We start from the raw sequence: 17,578 nt of genomic DNA on the forward strand, positions 1-17,578 counted from the left end.
ATCCACAAAAAAAAAATAAAAAAGAAGAAACTTTACTCGCACGTGAAGGACGTGCAAACACTTTTACCACTAAAAGCAATAGATTGTGAATACATGGAAAGTGATGTTTTACTGCCATCTGTTGTTGAACTCAGAGAATGTAACAGAAGTTCGGACAGTTCATCTTTTTTCTTTTTTTCACATTTTACAAAAGAGAATTAGAAAGAGAAACAAAAAAATTCTGACTTGATTTCAGAAAATTTAAGTCAGAATTTTTATTCCCTCCCTCCCCGCCCCCCCACTGGCTCTCATCTTCTTTCGTAACATTTTGATTGATTTTATAAGTATGGTGCAGGATTTTTCACTTCATAATAGTTGCGGTATTAGAAGTACCTTCCAACTGCACACTAGCAAACCATTCTGAAACTGGACTGAATCCATACTTTACATGACAAATTCAGTTTAATTTAAAAAATGCCAGATATCTCGTTAGTAGACGGTGGAGTTATTTTGAAGTGAAGGTGAGTAGAGAGCAACTCTATTGTAATAAAACCAAATTAAATCATTTGTCAGTGAAGCAAAGACTGGGACAGCTGAATGAACTTTATTTTTGCAAAACAACGAAAAGAGAATATTCCCAGGACAGCAGCCAAACATTAGTCAGAATAGAGAAAATAGGTATCCAATTATTATTTTCCAGAGAAGGCAAATGGCCATTGGAAACGGCAAACATTTATAACACACCAGCACAGGTTGCCTATTCTCCACTGTCAGATACAGCATGTGATGATCAAAACATACATATGAACCAGTTTTACTTTGACAAATAAAAGTAGCCCTATCCAAAGCAAAATAATCTGCAAGTCGATCAGTCAGGATTGCAGGGCTGGTGTCCTTTTACAGCACGCTCTGCGATTACCCAAAAGCCTTGGTTTGCAACTCGCAGCATTCACCAGACCCACGTGCAAGAAGTGCAACACAAATAGAAAACATTCCATTCTGTGTTGGGACCTTAAAGTTGAATAGCAATACCTGTTAATCGGAATGAAGGAATGTTTTACAGGATGTCGTATGCCACCTTTGTGCTTCATCAACTAAAAGACAAACATTTGATGCAGTGTTCCAGATGATTCACAAAGCTAGCTTAACTCCTGGAAGTCCAGATTGGCTTTTTAGTTACTTGGAGGCAGCTTAACGAGACGCTTGACCTTACGGCTGAATGATGGAACCGTCTGGTAAAAGAGACTAAATGAAAGCAATGAAACAAACAAAAATCTACTTCCTTACACATACACAGATGAGCACAAATGTGTTGGAGACATGAGAATAGAAGCTACTTCGATATTAGGAACTTATAAAACATTTTTAAAGAGGCAAAACTTTTATTTTTGTACAGGCACACGTACACACACAAAAAAAACAACAAATAAAATAAAATCGGACACGGCAAAGTGCTCGACAGTGCTTAATTAGCATTTGTACAAGTTATTTATCTTGCAAAGTTTAGAATGAGGACTCATATACATAACTTCTCTGATTTATTTACATATATATATATATAGCAAACTATTTTAGTGGAATAAAAAAAAGAAAAACTAGACTAAAAATCAAATACTTTAGGATGCCTGAAGCCCAGACAAAAGTAACAGACCGGCTGCTGTTGTACAAAAACTGAACAGAATACCTTCAAATGCCCCATTACAATCTGCATCTTTACACAAATTTAAAAAAAAAATCTATTTATGATCAACTTTTGAGCAGTGAGCTGATGTCATTAAGCATCATGTAAACATTTTCCTCACCCATTTTAAGGGATTGAGGGATTCTGCTACAGAAACCAGTTACCTCAAAACTTTTAAAGAGGATTTAAACACAGCGTTATGGTGGAAAACTTTAAAAAGTACCTCAAAGTATTGCTTTTGTTCCTTCTCGTGCAGCAGAAGAACTTTATCTGGATGTAAACGCGTCATTCCCACGTCTCACTGGCAGCAATTTGCCTCTTCTGAACACATGCGATCGATGAAGGCAAACTCCTTCAAAACGTTTTATGCTTCTATCAGAGCACTGTAAACAACTAAAGCTACCCCTTAGGCTACACTGCTTCCAAGATATCATTAATACAATTAGAAGATAGTTTTATTTTGGGGTTTCCGTCAGGAGGTAGGGGTAAGAAGCAGGTTCTCTTGCACCCAAACGGATCCAGCACCTCGCAAAAGTCCAAGGTTTTGTCCCATTACAACTACGGACCTCAACGTTTCGTTTTATTGCGGTTTCATGTGACAGACCGACACAAATGATGTATTCTCTCCAAGGAACAATCTTAATGGTGTGACTTTTTAAGTTGCCCTTGTCCTCTCCAGATTTTAACCACACACCACTCACTCTGTGTTGGTCCAATTCCAAAAAACAACAACAACAACAACAACAACAAAAAACATACTAAACCTTGAGGTTGTAGTGTGAAAAAACTTAAAATATCTCCAAAGCACTGTTCAGCAGGAGACTCAAATGTCCTGCGTTTATCTACTGTCACCCTTAATGGTGTAGGTAAATTAAATGAAAAAAAAAAAATAAATAAATAAAACAAAAACAAAAAACTAGCATTATTTTTATACAAATCCAGGAGAGTCTCTGTGCAGTCATATATTAAGAGTGCAAACTCTGCACACAAACTCTCTAAAGTGTTTCCTATGAATATAGTGTCACCAAGCAGCGACGTTATATTCCTTCGCTTCCCTTTAACTATGGATGCATCATGCAAGTCTAAAAACGGCTTTTTCCCCTTTTTTTTTTTTTTTTTTTTTTTTTTTTTTGCCACACATTCCGATCTCATCTTCTGCAGATGCAGTTTGCTTTAGGTAAGATTTGCTAACATCTACGTGTAATTTTAACAGCGATTTGTTATGTTTCTATACATTTGCCAGCTTGTGAAGGCCTCAAGTGATAAAAAAAACAAAACAAAAACAAAAAAACATTAAGTTTCATAGCGTAGAGAGGAAGAAAACTGCCTCACCCTGCCTACCTCCGTCTGCTCCAGCACTGTTTGGGGCTGCTGAGACAGCACAGTTGTCAGCTGGAGAACCCACTGACCTTGGGACCGGGTTACGTGCAGTAGAAAACTTGACTGCAGATCTCCAGTGCGAGTGGAGAAGAAGAAAGAAACTCTGTGACCTACATAAAAACCCACAGGTGCTAAAGCGTGAGCCGTGTGAACGTGAAACGTCGGGGGTGCGTCAACTGCGTGGAAAGGCAGAACCCAAGTCAGTGGACTAATGTGCGGAGTTTATGCAAAGTGAAAGCAGAGACAGATTTTCATCTGAGGGGAGCTGCAACACAGCTGAGGAGATTTTTTTATTTTAAAACGGAAACTGAAGTTAGCTAGCTGGCGTTGTGAACAACGCGCCCGAGTAGGAATGATACGATTTTGTGGAGCATGGTCAAAGACTCCTCCTATAGTGCCTGGCATGTGCTACACAGTGGCGCTATGAAAGCAATGGTGTGAAGCGCAGCTGAAGCTGACCGCTATTTCATCTTACAGCAGGAGAGCGGAGGAGCGAAGTCGGACGCCGGTTGAGATGTGTGGTGAAGGCCAGTAGCTTTGGTGAAGCTTTAAAACCACAGAGGGAGATAGGAACATGAGGTCTCCGCTGTCGCCATGGTCTAAATAGGAGTCATGTTCTTAATGCCGACTACAGCCTCCTCAGCCACAGCTCTCCACACAGTCACCTGAAGAGAAAAAAAACAATAACAGTTTTAAGGAGAGAACTCCACAAACGTCGCCTCACTTTCTTTTCTTGCGGCTTTTCTGCTGTGTATCATTTCTGAGAAGCCAACTAAGAACCACTTTATTACTCAAGACGAACATTTTACAGTGATCTTTAGAAACGTGCAAACTTCAACGATGGAGACGGACGTTTGCATCTAGTCCACACATTTTGAGTAAGGTTGAGATTTAATTTCAGTTCTGTAGAACCACTCGATAAAAGCTCGGCGCTAATGCGACATTCGTACTGATAACCAGCGTATGTTAACCTCTGACTGCTGCAGATCCTAATTAGCTACAGCTTTGTGAAAAAAAAAAAACAAAACAAGAAATTTTACCAGAAACTGATCTCCACTCTCTAGTTTTTTCACAATTTCTTTGCCCATGTCTCCGTCTGGCAGCCTGAGATCCTCTCTGGTCTCTCCGTTGTCTTCCATCAGGGTCAGGAAGCCGTCTACGATATCAAGTACCTAAAATGTGACACCAGGCAGAGCACCCGAGAAAACAGAGAGCACAAATGAAATAAAACTGGCCGATATGTCTGGGGGGTTCATTTTCGGCAGTTCAAGTTACAAAATTTGCAAAAACAGACGTAAGAAGAGAATTGGGAGGTGGAAGAAAGAGGAATATGGTTTTCAAAGTTCTCAAAAAGTTTTCTCAGCAATATGGCAAACATTTTCTGATGAGATAAACTGATAACAATATCCATATTATGTCACTGATATAACAACATATCAAGCTTGATTTATTGGCCTAACATTAAAGATAACGAAGCTTTGTCTACGTCATATTTCCATGAGGATTTCCATGAACATATTTAAAAATGTTTAAAAAGTTACTGAAATGTGAATCTAGAAATGATGTCGCTTCGACTGATGCAACTACTCCTGGTTTATACAAACATTTCACAAATACCGTAAAGAAGGGCTACCTCACCTGATAGTCCTTTCTTATCACATTTGGTACATCCATGTTATGTGTGGAGGGGCAGATATCTTCATACTTCTTCGCAGTAAAAATGTCGATTCCGGTAAGATGCACCTAAGAGTAAAACTCGTCTTTACTAAAATACGACTTCTAGAAAAAAGTTTAAAGAAATACACCTGTGTCTTACATTACATTCTGAGAACAAACAAGGAATAAAATAAATAAATAAATAAATAAATAAATAAAAAAATTCCTTTCACTCTGAAGCCAATGGAGGAGAAAGGTTTTACCTTGGCATGCCCATGCTTCCCGGTCTTGGAGGTAGACATCTCAACTATCTTACAGGGACGTCCTTTCAGCATAACGAAGCCGTTCTTCCTCAGTGCAGAGCACTGAATGGGGAATGTAGCTGAGGCCCCAGCATCTGCGGTGGAGAAGTCATCATCTGCCATAGTGGGCCGGGGGCTGCTCCACGCACCAAGGAAAAGAAGTTAGTATCTTTCTTTACACCTAGCAGCAAGGGGGAAAAAACTCGTCTTTATGAATATTTCACACATATAGAAAGCTATGCAACATCAGGAATCCACTAAATATGTCAGTAACAATTTCTGTTTCAGTAAATGTGGATGGGACTGTGTTAAACACAGGAAAATGGATAAAAGCAACATGGAGGAACACGTCAAACACCCCCCTCCCTCATGCAAGCCACATGATCTTAATCATTTGATTTTATTCTTTTAAATGGTACACCAACTCTTGCTGCATCCTACACCTTGAAAATCTTCCCCCAAAATCTTGAATGGGACTTGCTATCAATGTGCAGCTACCCAACTTGTTTCCTTCCACTTAACTTTTCATAATTGATCTGCTCAGCACTCTTGTGGAGGGCGTAGACAGTTTGTTACACTGTTGTCAAGTCAGTTTTTTTCTCCTTGATTGTTCAAACTAGCATGTTCGTCATCTAGAACAATGTCAATTTAAAGCTGCACTTTAGGATGATATAAACACGTTTCAGTCAAGGGAAATTTCAGCTTTTATTTCTCCCAATCAGGAGGGGCAACCAAGACTGTGTTGGGTTCTCAGGCCATAAGCTAATAGCCTATTGCTATAGACATACGTGTTTGTACAACAATATGCCAATTGCTCCGTTTTATTGTAGTCACTGTACAACTGAACAATGACCATTACATTAGTCTTTTCTCAGTAGTACAAACAAATGATAAAATTAGCCACAGCACTGCTAGGAAACCCAGTAAACGACGTGGTAATTTAGACAAGGGAGTATAAACTAGAAACTATAATCTCACAGTTACTCCTGCTAGCTTTCTCACTGGGGTTGCACATCCACCCTGGCTGCAGATGCTAGCTAAAGCAGCGCCCTCTCTTTTCATTCGCACAAATCACTGCTGGAGCACCGCTGATTAGGAATCCCACCTATTATCAAGGCTATGCTATATACCACTATCCATCATGTTGCTTAATGAGCTGTTACTGTCAAAACATGTTGTTAAAAGTCTGCTTAGCTTACCTTCTGTGTCGCTTACACCAAAAGATGAGAATCACTTCGCATGCGTGGAGTTTCAGCCAGAGGAGGAGTGATGTAGGTGAGCCGTGAAAACCGGGCAGCGCCGATGTGGTGGAGGCAACGCTCCCCACTGGCTGAGCGCGTGGCAAGCTAAAACTCTCATCTTTGGTTTAGCATAATTTCTCATAAACTTTACATATTCGTTACACATTAGCAGTACTAAACAGTTCGTTAAGAGTCTAGTTACCAGTCACCAATCACTATCAGTGCTGTGCCTCCACAAATTAAAAATAAAATCTCAAATTTAATCGAGTCGTTCATTAAAAAATTTGACTCATTTATTACGTTGCCGTAATAATATATGTCATCATTTATGTATTTATTTTATGCACTTTTTATTACGGCTCTAATACCTTAAATCGAAAATTATTTTTCTAAGAAATTTCAAATATTAAATAAGATCAATAAAAATTGATTTTTAATAGAGATGTTATTGTATAGGCATCTTATGGGCTAGATAGACAATCAAATGAAAAACTAACAGTTGTACTGTGACAGCTTCTATAATGAGGCTAAGGCACCTTAGGTAATTTCTAAAGATCTATCCAAGCAAATTCATTGAAAGTTAAGTGGAAGGAAAACATGTGGTTAAAAGAAAGTGCACAGGTAACAGTCAATGTGGGGTAAAGCCCACTGAAGACTTTTTGGGATGTTTATTAGGTGAGTAAGTTTCAAGAGCTACGTAGAGGTGTAATTAACTCATAAGCTACAACCTTCACAGCATCAGACGCATCCTGCTTTTTAGATAAAGGTGCATTTTCCAGATTCTGGAAGAAGAGCAGAGAATCACACAAACCACACAATTTCAGTCTTTTAATGTTGGTTCACTTTGTTTTATCAAGTCCAAAGTCAGCCTAGATATCTACCAGCAAACTTTAAAGTACTTCATGTCTCCTTCTGCTGATGGGAAACTCGAAGTGCTGCGGAGATGCTGATGTCATTTTCCAGCGGTCTTAACTCTGGGTTTTCAATAATCATCAAAACAATAGAAATATACACTTGAAATATAAAAGCAAAAGTCTGAAAGTAAAAGTGTCAAGCATAATAATACTATTAAGTGTATCATTACATTTATAAAACTGGGAAATGACTAGTAAACCTACTAAGTGAAGCTAGTGAAGTACAGTAGAAATGCTTTTATTGCTTTTTCATACAGAAAATGAAATATTGAAAGCTTACATTTTCAGATGTTTTCTTTTCATATACTGTAGAAAGATAAAGTGATAGACATACATGCCTTAAAGGTCACACTTTTGAAGTACAAAATAGTGTTTTCTTCTGACATAGATACTGCATAATACATTTTTTAAAGCTTGTGAAGATATCCTGAAAGTTTTTTTTTTTGTTGAATAATAAACATACATTTAGAGCTGACTTAACATATAAAAAAAATATACAGTATGTTTTTCGTCTGATAATGATCAGCATTTACCCTGCTGTTCCTAAGATTTCAATATTATTGTGAAATAAAATTTTATTTCAATTAATAAGATGCTTTAGAACAATTTCAAAATTTTATGTTAAACAGAAACATGCATTATGTCCCTTGTTTGATCCGGAGGGTGGAGCAGACATTATTCGCTCCACCCAGTCATTGTGTTGCAATCTTTTGTGAGGTGTGTCCTTTTCTAGCAAGCAGTAAGGTAATAGGCCTCTTAGAAAGATTTGAGAGATGCTCCTGAACTTTGCTCCCATATCTTGCAAGAGAGTAGAACCTCTGGAATGTTACTCAAAAAATTTCCATTTCAACTTCAATTCAAATTATATCTGCCCTTGGAAAAAACTATGACCTTCATGCACCAATTTAGCTGGAAAAAAATTAATTCTTTTATTTCAAATACTGAAGCTGTTCAAGTAATCTGCATTTGACTCCACTGCCTAAGTGGAAGTTTTCTCAAAATCTGCAACACAGGGAAGAATCATGTCAAATTTTGCAGGAGATTTTAGGCAGAGTGGCGTAATTCATTTACATGTCGGCTGTGCCTTCTCTCGCCTTACAGTTTTTATGCTTTTTATATTATCCCTCATTTAGACCAGCTTTATTGCTGGTTACATAACACAAGCTAACAATGCTATCATTGGAGCTGGCACAGTTTTTGCTCGTCGTGTCCTTACTCCTTCAACAACCGTTTTGCAGTTTTTCTTTAAGACTCAGATGCATTGATTTATGTACGTATTACTGTTGCTATGCGCCGTTTCCATTTTATGTGTACAGATATTTTAGCTTTAGCAAGTTTTATAACTTTTCTCCCACTTATGGTGGGTATATGGTTTGTTGTCATTGTAAAACACTTATAGTAGTAAACTTTTACTTTCATTACTGTAGTAAAAATCTTAATTCGGTTACATGTAAACATTGTGAAATTTAACTGATGTTGTGTAAAAAAAAAAAAAGTGGGGGGAGTGGGCGAGGGATATATTTAAATAAACGTACTATGTCCTTAACAAGCGGTACTTCTTGGAAAATATTTTGTCATGTTACAAACACAAACTTTTACATAACTGGGATTTTATGGGACAGGGCGACACAAAGTAGTGCTCAACGGTGATGTGGAAGTAAAACAGTACACAGCGCTACTATAGACATGTAAAAAAGTTTTGTTTGCATTTGCATTCAGCCCCGTTTACTTTAAAACACCTAAATAAAAGTCACTTAATCATTAAGTATCTATAAATTAAACTGTTATGAGGAGGCCTCAGGTTTCCTAGAAATCTATAGTGAAGAACCAAGATCACAAAGAACATATTACCACAGGCCTAGCATGAAGTTAGTTAGCACAAAGCTAATAAAAACAAATTTTTAAAGTTGCTCGTCATCCAGTCTGACTGAACTGGAGACATTTTTACAAAAAAGAAAGGGCCGCAATATTGCATTGCAAACAATTCAGCAAAGAGTTAATCAAGGGGGCTGAATACAAACGCAGGTCACACAATTATTTGTTAAGAAAAACAAAATTGTAAAACCAATGGTATCCGTCTTTTCCCTCCACAATTATGCTCTAATTTGAGTCAATACATTACCAATAAAACACTGTAAAGGGTGTTGTTGTAACTCAATAACATGTGAATTAAGGTCAAGAGGTTTTGAGCTCTTTGACCTCTTTGGGTTGCACGGCGGAACAGCTGGCAGCGCTGCTGCCGTGCAGTCACGTAGCTGCTGCTGCCTTAAGCGTCGCTGGACGATTTGAGCTGCTCCAGCTCGGCATTGTCTTTGGGGATCCTCTTTTTCTTTTGGAAGATGGCGGCAATCTCCTCGAACGTTTTACCCTTGGTCTCAGGAACCCGGAAATAAATAAATATGGTGAAACAGAGAAGCAACACGGCAAACAGGACGAACACGTAGCAGTCCATCAAAGCCTGGTGAGGAATGCAGAAAAGCATTGTTGAAAACGCAGCCGTGTTTGATCGTGGGACATGATGTGAGGTAGTTTACAGCACAGTGCACATACTGAATCTGGCTCCGTACCTGTATGTATGGGAAGGTCATGCCAATGATAAAGTTACTGGTCCAGTTGCAGCAGCCTGCGAGGGCGATGGCGGCTGGCCGAGGCCCCTGGCTGAACAGTTCAGCCACTATGAACCAAGGAATAGGACCAGGGCCGACCTCAAAGAAGCTCACAAACAGGAAGATGGCCGCCATGCTGACGTAGCTCATCCAGGAGTAGTCGTTCTAGAGAGGAAAGAGCAGATTTTTGCCATTCACCTCAGTCTTGCACGAATTCAATTCTTGAATGGATTTTGATTGACAAATTTTCAATTCTTTAGAGACGCTAAATCTTGAGGTTTCAAGCCGTTTTCATCAAGATGACAAGAAGTAAAGACGTGAAATCTTTGACTGTGTGTAATGAATCTGTGCTTGTGTATCGGTTTGCCTCGGTGTCTCATAAACCCCTGCGGTCGGTTTTAGCTGAGACCGGAGATCTTCCACTCGGTCGAACAAACCTGGAATTTGAGACCCACTGTCATGGCAACAGCACAGCAGCACATCCCTCCCAGACCAACCAGAGTCAGCGTGCGCCTTCCGGCTCTGTCCACCAGTGCGACCTGGGACACACACAGAGCACGCTTACAGACAGAACCAAATCACGCAACACGTGACGCTGGTGTTGCACATGTGAGCGCGGTACTTACAGACACCAAGGTAAAGACCGTGTTGATGACCCCCACTCCTATCGTGGCATAGACTGGCTGACTGACACCAGCTTGGGTGAAGATGGCTGTGGAGTAGTAGAAGATCTGAAATGCAAAAAGAAAGAATCGATTACCTGACATTACAAAGTCACATTTTAGCGGTTTGCTAAACTTTATTGAATATCTCAGTTGATACCTCTACACAGATTAAATGGCTACATTTTGGTATTAGGTTAAACAAACAAACTTTTACACTTACTGCATTAATGCCAGACAGCTGCTGTGAAAGGTGCATCATGAGGGCAACAAAGAGCTGCTGCCTATATACAGAGGAGAGGATCTAAGAGAGAAAAGAGAGACAAAAATATAATATAATATAATATAATATAATATAATATAATGGCAATAGTAGCATATGACGAAACGGTAAACCCACATCATGGAGTTGCTACCCAAAAGTCTGGAACATTTTTGCAATGCTGTCATGTTTATTATGGCATTGCAATATATAGCAAAATACCTCTAAGGAAAATTTCCAGCATTTTGGCGAATTTATCCCAAAAGTAAGGCAGTACTGAAGGTGAAAGGAGCTCTGATACATTTCTCATGAGATGTCCCTCATAAAATAACCTGATTACTTATATCTTAACATCACATATTATATTGCCCCAAGCCGAGGTGGAACAAAAAAGCAAAACTATCCAGGTCAAACTCCAAAGTTTAATTCCAGACAAGAATAGCAAGTGTTGTGGCTAAATCAGAAGAGTGCTTTACCAAGCACCCAGCCCAGTCCCAAAGTCCACAAAAGCAATTTAATACAGCACAACTTTGACAAACTGCAAAAGTTCAAACACAAGCTATCGGTAAACACACAGCTTACTACCACTAAATTAATATTTATTGTATAGGTAAAAAAAATAAATAAATGTATTTATTTGTTTAAAACTGAAATTTTTTACAGTAGCATAACCTCAAGCTGGAAGAATGCTGATGTTGCAATTCTCTAACAATGAACTTTGGAGTTTGTTTTTGTTTCCCTCTAGTCCTTTCACAGTTTCAAGGGTTTAAAGCTTCATACCTGCTGTTCTGAGTGCAATAAGTTACGACCAGTTCCTGTTTTCATGGACTTTCTGGACTCCTGAAGGTCATTTCACGTCTAGCCTTAGATGCAGGGACACACTCTTTTGATTTTCCTGTTTTGAAAAGAGGCCAAGAAAAGATGGGCCTCTATGCCGCATGCCGTAGCATATTTATGTCCCAGTGAAACAAAGTATCATACAACCTGAAGGCTCCGCAGCACTCTAAATCAACCAGGTTTATGGTTGTATAACTCTACAGCGTTCACTTCTGTAGAGAGAGAGAGACCTACCAAAGATAGGATCGACACCCTCGGCTCTTTGTCGGCTTCTTCCTTCTCTCTCCTCATTTCCTCCAGATCGTGAGAAGCATCGTACGCCCCCTTTAGACGTTGCAGACCTGAGGAAGAAGTGCGGCATGAAAACACTCGGGGAGCAAAAACCTGCAGAAACGAGTTTCATGCAGTGACAGGCAACGCTGGCTGTTGAAATCTTTTGCTTAAATAAAAGTTACTCTCCTGTAATGACACTGTGACTGAAATGTTTCAATTATTTTTGTTGCACCATGAAAACAAAATATTGAAGCACATCCCAGCAGAACCTTTGCTCATGCAAAAATGCTTGCTTCATTTATTGATTGATTTATTTTACCAGGTGAGTCGGTCAAGAGCAAATTCTCATTTTCATCAATGACCTGCATTTTTTTTTTGTCATGATGGATTTAACAAACTCTGCGTTGATGTTGTTTTTTTTTTTGCAAAACTCGCCAGGTTGCTTGGACGCTTCTGTGCAAAGGTAACCGGCAGCTCACAGTTGACCTCCATTTGGAGGACAGGGGGGAATGTGGTGCCATTTTCCCCATCGTATATTATGCAAGTCGTACTTGCCTGAGGGAAAAACCAAACTAAAACGGTTAACTGTGCTTGTGTTTGCATGTGTTGGCTCTTACTCTTCCGGGCTTCCTGCTCTTTGCCCAGCAGGATGTAAAGGTATCGTGGACTCTCGGGGCAAAGCGGCAACAAAATGGTCTGCAATATCGCAGGAGCTCCGGACAGACCGAGCAGCACGTGCCACATTTCATCATTACCGAGAACGAAATCCAAACCTATTACCTGCATACAAATACATGTCATTAATGGGTTAAGTCTGACTAATGTTTTAGTCAAGCAGGTGTCGCTGTGTGAGGGTTTAACCTACCTGGCTGAGTAGGATGCCAATGACAATGGCCAACTGATGTAACGTTCCCAGAGCTCCCCTGTAAGCTTTAGGTGCAATTTCTCCGATATACATCGGTACCAATCCAGATGTTAAACCTGAAACACACATTTTAACAGATTACAGCATTTTTTTTTTTTTTTTTTTTCCCTGCAAAATGCCTTAGTTGTGAAACGAAGGTGATTCCAGACGCCTGGATTTACCACAGTAAAAGCCCATGATGGCGCGGCCCATGATGACCATGATGTGGGGCTTCCACATCCTGGACAGACCCATCAGCAGTCCAGCCGCTACGGCCAGAACGTTGACCATCAGCATGCCCTTCACCCTGCAGAACATAAAAGAAAAAAACAAAACAAAACAAGAGAAATGTTTCTCGTCTTCTTTGTTTCAGCTTTCGTGTAAACGTGTCGTCCACTCTTGGAAATCTCTGACCTTCCTTTAAAGTCTCCGATAAATCCCACCAGGAAGGAGGACACCACGCCGCCAATGGAGAAGATGGCCACCGACAGCGACCAGTACATGACCACAGAAGGATGCTTTTCCTCCTCCGGGGGACTTTCTCCCTCCGTGATGTTTTCTGGCAGTGCTGACCTCTCGGACCACACGCCCAAAGACAGAGCATAGTGCTTCTCAATGACCTGGCGGCGTAGAAAGAAAATAAAACTGCAGCACGGTATTTGGCGAGGTGACTCTGAAATGTGCATAAAGCAAATGAATAATGCAAAGTGTTTAAATCCCGGTGACCTTTCTCCATCTTTCATCACATTAAAACTAAACACCTTTCTGAATTTTATAAATGTCACTTCTTGGGGTATTTCTTTAGTACTGGGTGGTATAATTTATTTATTAACAGATCTTCGAGCCGTTGATCTCTGCAGCTCCTCCAAAGATTTTTTGCAGCTTCTCCAGATTATGCGCTGCTTGACTGAACATGTCTTTGCAAGTTTGCAGCGGTGCAATAAAATCTTCGCTTTCCTTCCACTCTACTATAAAATCTTCCTTTGAGTCGGCGCATCACATAAAAATCCAATAAAGCTACATTAAAGGTTATAATGTGGTGTAATGCAAAATATTAGATGAGTGCAGATGTTTTTGCAAGGCCTTATACAAATCATGGAAATATTAAGTTAATATTTCATTGCAAATGCTTTAGAAGACTGATGAGGGTTTGCAGCATTTGTGTAATCTGTCCTGAAGAACATTTTGTCCTTGTAAAAAAAAAAAAACAATTATGTGTCATCTGACACTCACACATGATTGTCTTTGATTAAAAAAAACCCTGCTGCAAACTAAAAATATCAACTTGCTTACTTTTAGTAGAAAAAAAAAATGGAAAAAAATTGAAATACTTTTTTTTTTCTTTAAAGGGTTGTGCTATCGTTTTGAAGCAACACCGTTACTGAGAATAACACACACATTTTTCTTTAAAAGCAAATACCTCAGGGTGTGAAAAATCAAGCAGTTCATTGGCTCGGTGAAAGCGAGTGCATGTTACCTTCTGGGGCGCATTGATGACTCCCAGACTGTATCCGTACTGCAGGGAACCCAGAGCTGCTGTGAACACTGCTACAGCCAGCGTACCCGTCAGTTGCTGCGATCCAAGCACAGTTTCACATTCACAACCGCATCAGCACAAGCAAGTTAATGTTTCCTAAAAAAAAAAAAAAACACTAGTAGAAATTTTAGAAGAATCCTGAACGTTGTTTTTCTTTGGATAAATGTCTAAAATGCATAAAAAGAGCTTTTTTTTTTATTTCCCCACAAGAATTCTCGTACCTTTCCCGTCTCCATGATGCGTCAAGAGTGTTCCCTTGAGGCTGGTAATGATCAATGAAATCTACATGCCTGATCACACAGTGTCCACTCTCTAATCGACCAACTAACATGCACACAAACACACACACACACACACTCTCAGGTTCATGAGCATTGACGGCCTAGACAGGTCTTATTCCCAAAGGGAAGTCTTATGTTATCTCTCATGCAGAAATATGTATGTTTGTAAAATATTATTTTACTAGCCACTGGTTTTAGGACATTCTATATGTTATAATTTTAAATAGAACTTCAATAATAATCTACTGAACCTCAGATTGCATATAGTTACTTTGTGTAATAGTTACTTTATTTTTTCCCCAGTGTATATTAATACTTGCATTAAGCTTCTCTGAGCGCATACACGTGCAAACACACTCAAACTTGTACGTGTGTGGCGTTTTGTTAATATATTACTAAGGCTTGGACAAAGTCTGAGGGTCGACGCTGATACACATGTTTACACAAAATTAAGACCAAAAAATGCTCACAAATAGGCAAACAGGCTCCTGTTATGGTAGTCTCTTTTATTTCTCTTTTCCATCATCGCTTTTAAAAAATAAACAAATCAATCCCCCAAAAACAGGACATTAGTAAATGTTCCTTTGAAAAATGATTAAAAAAAAAAAATAAACACACACACACACACAAACTGAACAGTTAAAAGTCTACTACAGCAGTTCTGGTTTTTGAAAGGTCTGTAGCTCGGGACTTTATTGCTAAAACCTCAACCTGCTCAGATCAGCGAAATGCAGCTTGCAGACGCACAGAAAACAGCTACAGTGTAAATGCTTAAAAAAAAAAATAAAAATAAATTTTTTTTTTAAAAAAGTCCTTCAATGCACTGAAAAGATTTCAAAAGGGGGAAAGAAATGCACTTAAAAAAATTATGGTTGAGTTAGCATCTTGTTATCTCTTTTGTTGACCCTATAAAACAATTTACGGCTGTTAGTAAAGTGACTCGAAGAGAGGTCTAAATGAAAAGTTGTAAGTTCATGCAGACCTTACGGTGAACCTAATATCCAAAATACTCATTTTTAAAAGTTTAATAATTTATACTCTGCCCTTTGTGTGCCCCCCTCCCCCCAAGTGATTAAATAATTCTTAATCTTATTAAAGTGAAAATAGTCCCAACACCCATGATAAATGTGTAAGTGGCGGACACATTCAGTATGCATACTGTGTTTCACTCACAAATTCTGGGACAGCAGATCACGTTAGATGTGGGACAATTTCAGATAAAAAATAAAAAATCTGGGCAAACCCGACGCACTTTTGAGGTAAATCTGCTAATCTTATGAACACAGTATAAACACGAGGGTCTCCGATACTTATGATGTGCTTGATATTTTGGGGAGAAAGAATGCTTCCCAAAAAAAAAAAAAAAAGAAAATTAGACTTAAATTTATTAATGCATATCTCTGTCCGTGAAGACAAAATAGTAATCAGCAATGTTACATTAACATAAAAACAGCCCCCCCCCCACCCCCCCCCCCCCCCCCCCCCCCAAAAAAAGTTAAAATCACTATTGGAGGTAAATAAAAACAAACAGACAAACAACATCAACAACAATAAAAACAAGACAGTAGTTAAAAAGTGATCATTAATCCTTTCTGCCCTTTTGGCTTCCATTTTTAAGTTTCGCCAACATCATGCTCGGCACTGTACAAACATCGAGGGGCCGAAATCAGATGAGCCAACCGGAGGCGGAGCACAATTTAAAAGGATCCCACAGTGTTCAGTAGTGAATGCTTTACACATGCACACAGTAGTTGGGGAACAGCAGCTCAGACCCTGTTGAGGCCGAGTTCACCTTATTAAAAAAGGAAAAGAAACAAACTCCCCCATCCCCCACAAAATCATCCTGCATATTGCATTCTTTAAATGCGCTCTGCTCAGATGCAGAAACTCATAAACTTTACACTATGAAATAATGTAACATCTGTGCATGTAAACAAACTCAATGTTTTTTTTTTTGTTTGTTTTTTTGTTTGTTTGTTTTTAAATGACGTCGGGTGAAAGATTGAAATACTGCAGCCTGACATTGACATCAACGTCTGGCTTCGATTCTGGCTTGATTTAAACTTCTGTATCAAGTTAGACACACACACACACACACACACACACACACACAAACACACGAGCTCACGCCCACACACACGCACGCAATCCTGATTTCAGAGACTCAGATGTGCTGTATGTTTCCACCGACAGTGAGGGATCACCAACTCCGAAATCTTCCGCAGGATGAAAACAGAATGGTTCCCGCCCGGGCCCCCTTTTGTTCATTTAAGATTACAGTAAATCTGATGCAGCACCGTCAGAGTTTAAAAAAAGTACAGAGAGGGATGAAGAGTGGAGAGGAGAACAAGAAGGAGAAGAAATAGAAGAAGATGACAGGATGGACCGGTGATTTCATGCAAAAGGGAGAGAGAGAACATATTGCATATTGTTACGATCCATTTCACAGCAGAGTCCACCGATGCCTCTGTCAGGAGAAATGTGATCGATCGTGAAATCAGAAGGGAGTTCGGTCACAGCACCGAAAGATGGAGCTGAGAGGAAGTGAGAGAGGATGTGAGGGAAAAATCAAACAGGCCGTCAGCTTTGATTACCGACATTCAGAATAAATTTGCAGTCCTGTCATCAGTTTTGTCTTGGCGCTGCCTTCCAATAGTGACATCTTCGGATTTGATCAAAGGCCTTCAGAGCTCTCTGGGGACAAGCTCACTCAAGATGGATGAGAGGAAAACAGAAGTCAAGGCGGTTGGGACGATGGGGAGACAGGATTGCTAGAGGGGGGCAGGTGTGAAGAGGTAAACTCTTAAATCCACTGGTCCAAAATGAAGAGAGACAACAGGGAAGGAAAAGACGAAGAAAAAGTCAGTGCCAGTCAGTTAAGTAACAATGGCTTCTCCGTGACCCAGATCAATCTAGGATATTTAGTCTCTTCTGGAACTCTTTTTTTTTTTTTCCTATTCAGCATTTGTCTTTAGAGCGCAAAAAAAAAAAAAAAAAAAAAAAAAAAAAAAAAAAAAACCCTCGCGGCGCCCCGGGGGGGGGGGGTTTTTTTTTTTTTTTGTG

At 39.4% G+C, this 17,578-nt stretch overlaps 2 protein-coding genes across 3 annotated transcripts; both read right to left on the reverse strand.

Moving 5' to 3' along the window:
- Positions 1 to 564: 564 nt before the first annotated feature.
- LOC106951031 (eukaryotic translation initiation factor 5A-1-like) lies at positions 565 to 6,302 on the reverse strand. 2 transcript variants are annotated; one of them, XM_015038285.1, is made up of 5 exons: positions 6,198 to 6,302; positions 4,960 to 5,134; positions 4,679 to 4,783; positions 4,081 to 4,212; positions 565 to 3,705 (listed from the first exon to the last, which is right to left on the reverse strand). In XM_015038285.1, the coding sequence occupies exons 2-5, from the start codon at positions 5,119 to 5,121 to the stop codon at positions 3,640 to 3,642; spliced, it is 465 nt and encodes a 154-aa protein (XP_014893771.1). In that variant the 5' UTR covers positions 5,122 to 5,134; positions 6,198 to 6,302; the 3' UTR covers positions 565 to 3,639. The 2 variants fall into 2 exon arrangements, with proteins under 2 accessions (XP_014893771.1, XP_014893772.1); XM_015038286.1 differs by having other exon boundaries at positions 4,960 to 5,179; positions 6,198 to 6,300.
- Positions 6,303 to 7,053: 751 nt separating this feature from the next.
- slc2a2 (solute carrier family 2 member 2) lies at positions 7,054 to 14,557 on the reverse strand. The gene is made up of 12 exons (XM_015038284.1): positions 14,456 to 14,557; positions 14,175 to 14,270; positions 13,112 to 13,317; positions 12,880 to 13,004; positions 12,659 to 12,774; positions 12,411 to 12,573; positions 11,755 to 11,861; positions 10,645 to 10,725; positions 10,386 to 10,490; positions 10,197 to 10,298; positions 9,721 to 9,924; positions 7,054 to 9,611 (listed from the first exon to the last, which is right to left on the reverse strand). Exons 1-12 carry the CDS (start codon positions 14,468 to 14,470, stop codon positions 9,420 to 9,422), a joined length of 1,512 nt encoding a protein of 503 aa, XP_014893770.1. The 5' UTR covers positions 14,471 to 14,557; the 3' UTR covers positions 7,054 to 9,419.
- Between the last annotated feature and the right edge of the window lie 3,021 nt (positions 14,558 to 17,578).

The sequence above is a fragment of the Poecilia latipinna genome, unplaced genomic scaffold (genome assembly GCF_001443285.1).
Source record: "Poecilia latipinna isolate Pla-1442-1.1 unplaced genomic scaffold, P_latipinna-1.0 Scaffold436, whole genome shotgun sequence".
In the NCBI taxonomy this organism is placed as follows: Eukaryota; Metazoa; Chordata; class Actinopteri; order Cyprinodontiformes; family Poeciliidae; genus Poecilia; species Poecilia latipinna.

Bases quoted from the DNA above. Each gene is read 5' to 3' on its own strand.
- LOC106951031 (XM_015038285.1), bottom strand. From the start codon at position 5,121: ATGGCAGATGATGACTTCTCCACCGCAGATGCTGGGGCCTCAGCTACA. The intron at 4,784-4,959 runs GTAAAACCTTTC...TTTTACTCTTAG, and splicing joins GGAAGCATGGGCATGCCAAG to GTGCATCTTACCGGAATCGA. The intron at 4,213-4,678 runs GTGAGGTAGCCC...GTCACATTTTAG, and splicing joins TGATAAGAAAGGACTATCAG to GTACTTGATATCGTAGACGG.
- slc2a2 (XM_015038284.1), bottom strand. The intron at 13,318-14,174 runs GTAACATGCACT...CTACGCCGCCAG, and splicing joins TCATCAATGCGCCCCAGAAG to GTCATTGAGAAGCACTATGC. The intron at 11,862-12,410 runs GTAAGAGCCAAC...CTTCTTCCTCAG, and splicing joins AGAGCAGGAAGCCCGGAAGA to GTCTGCAACGTCTAAAGGGG.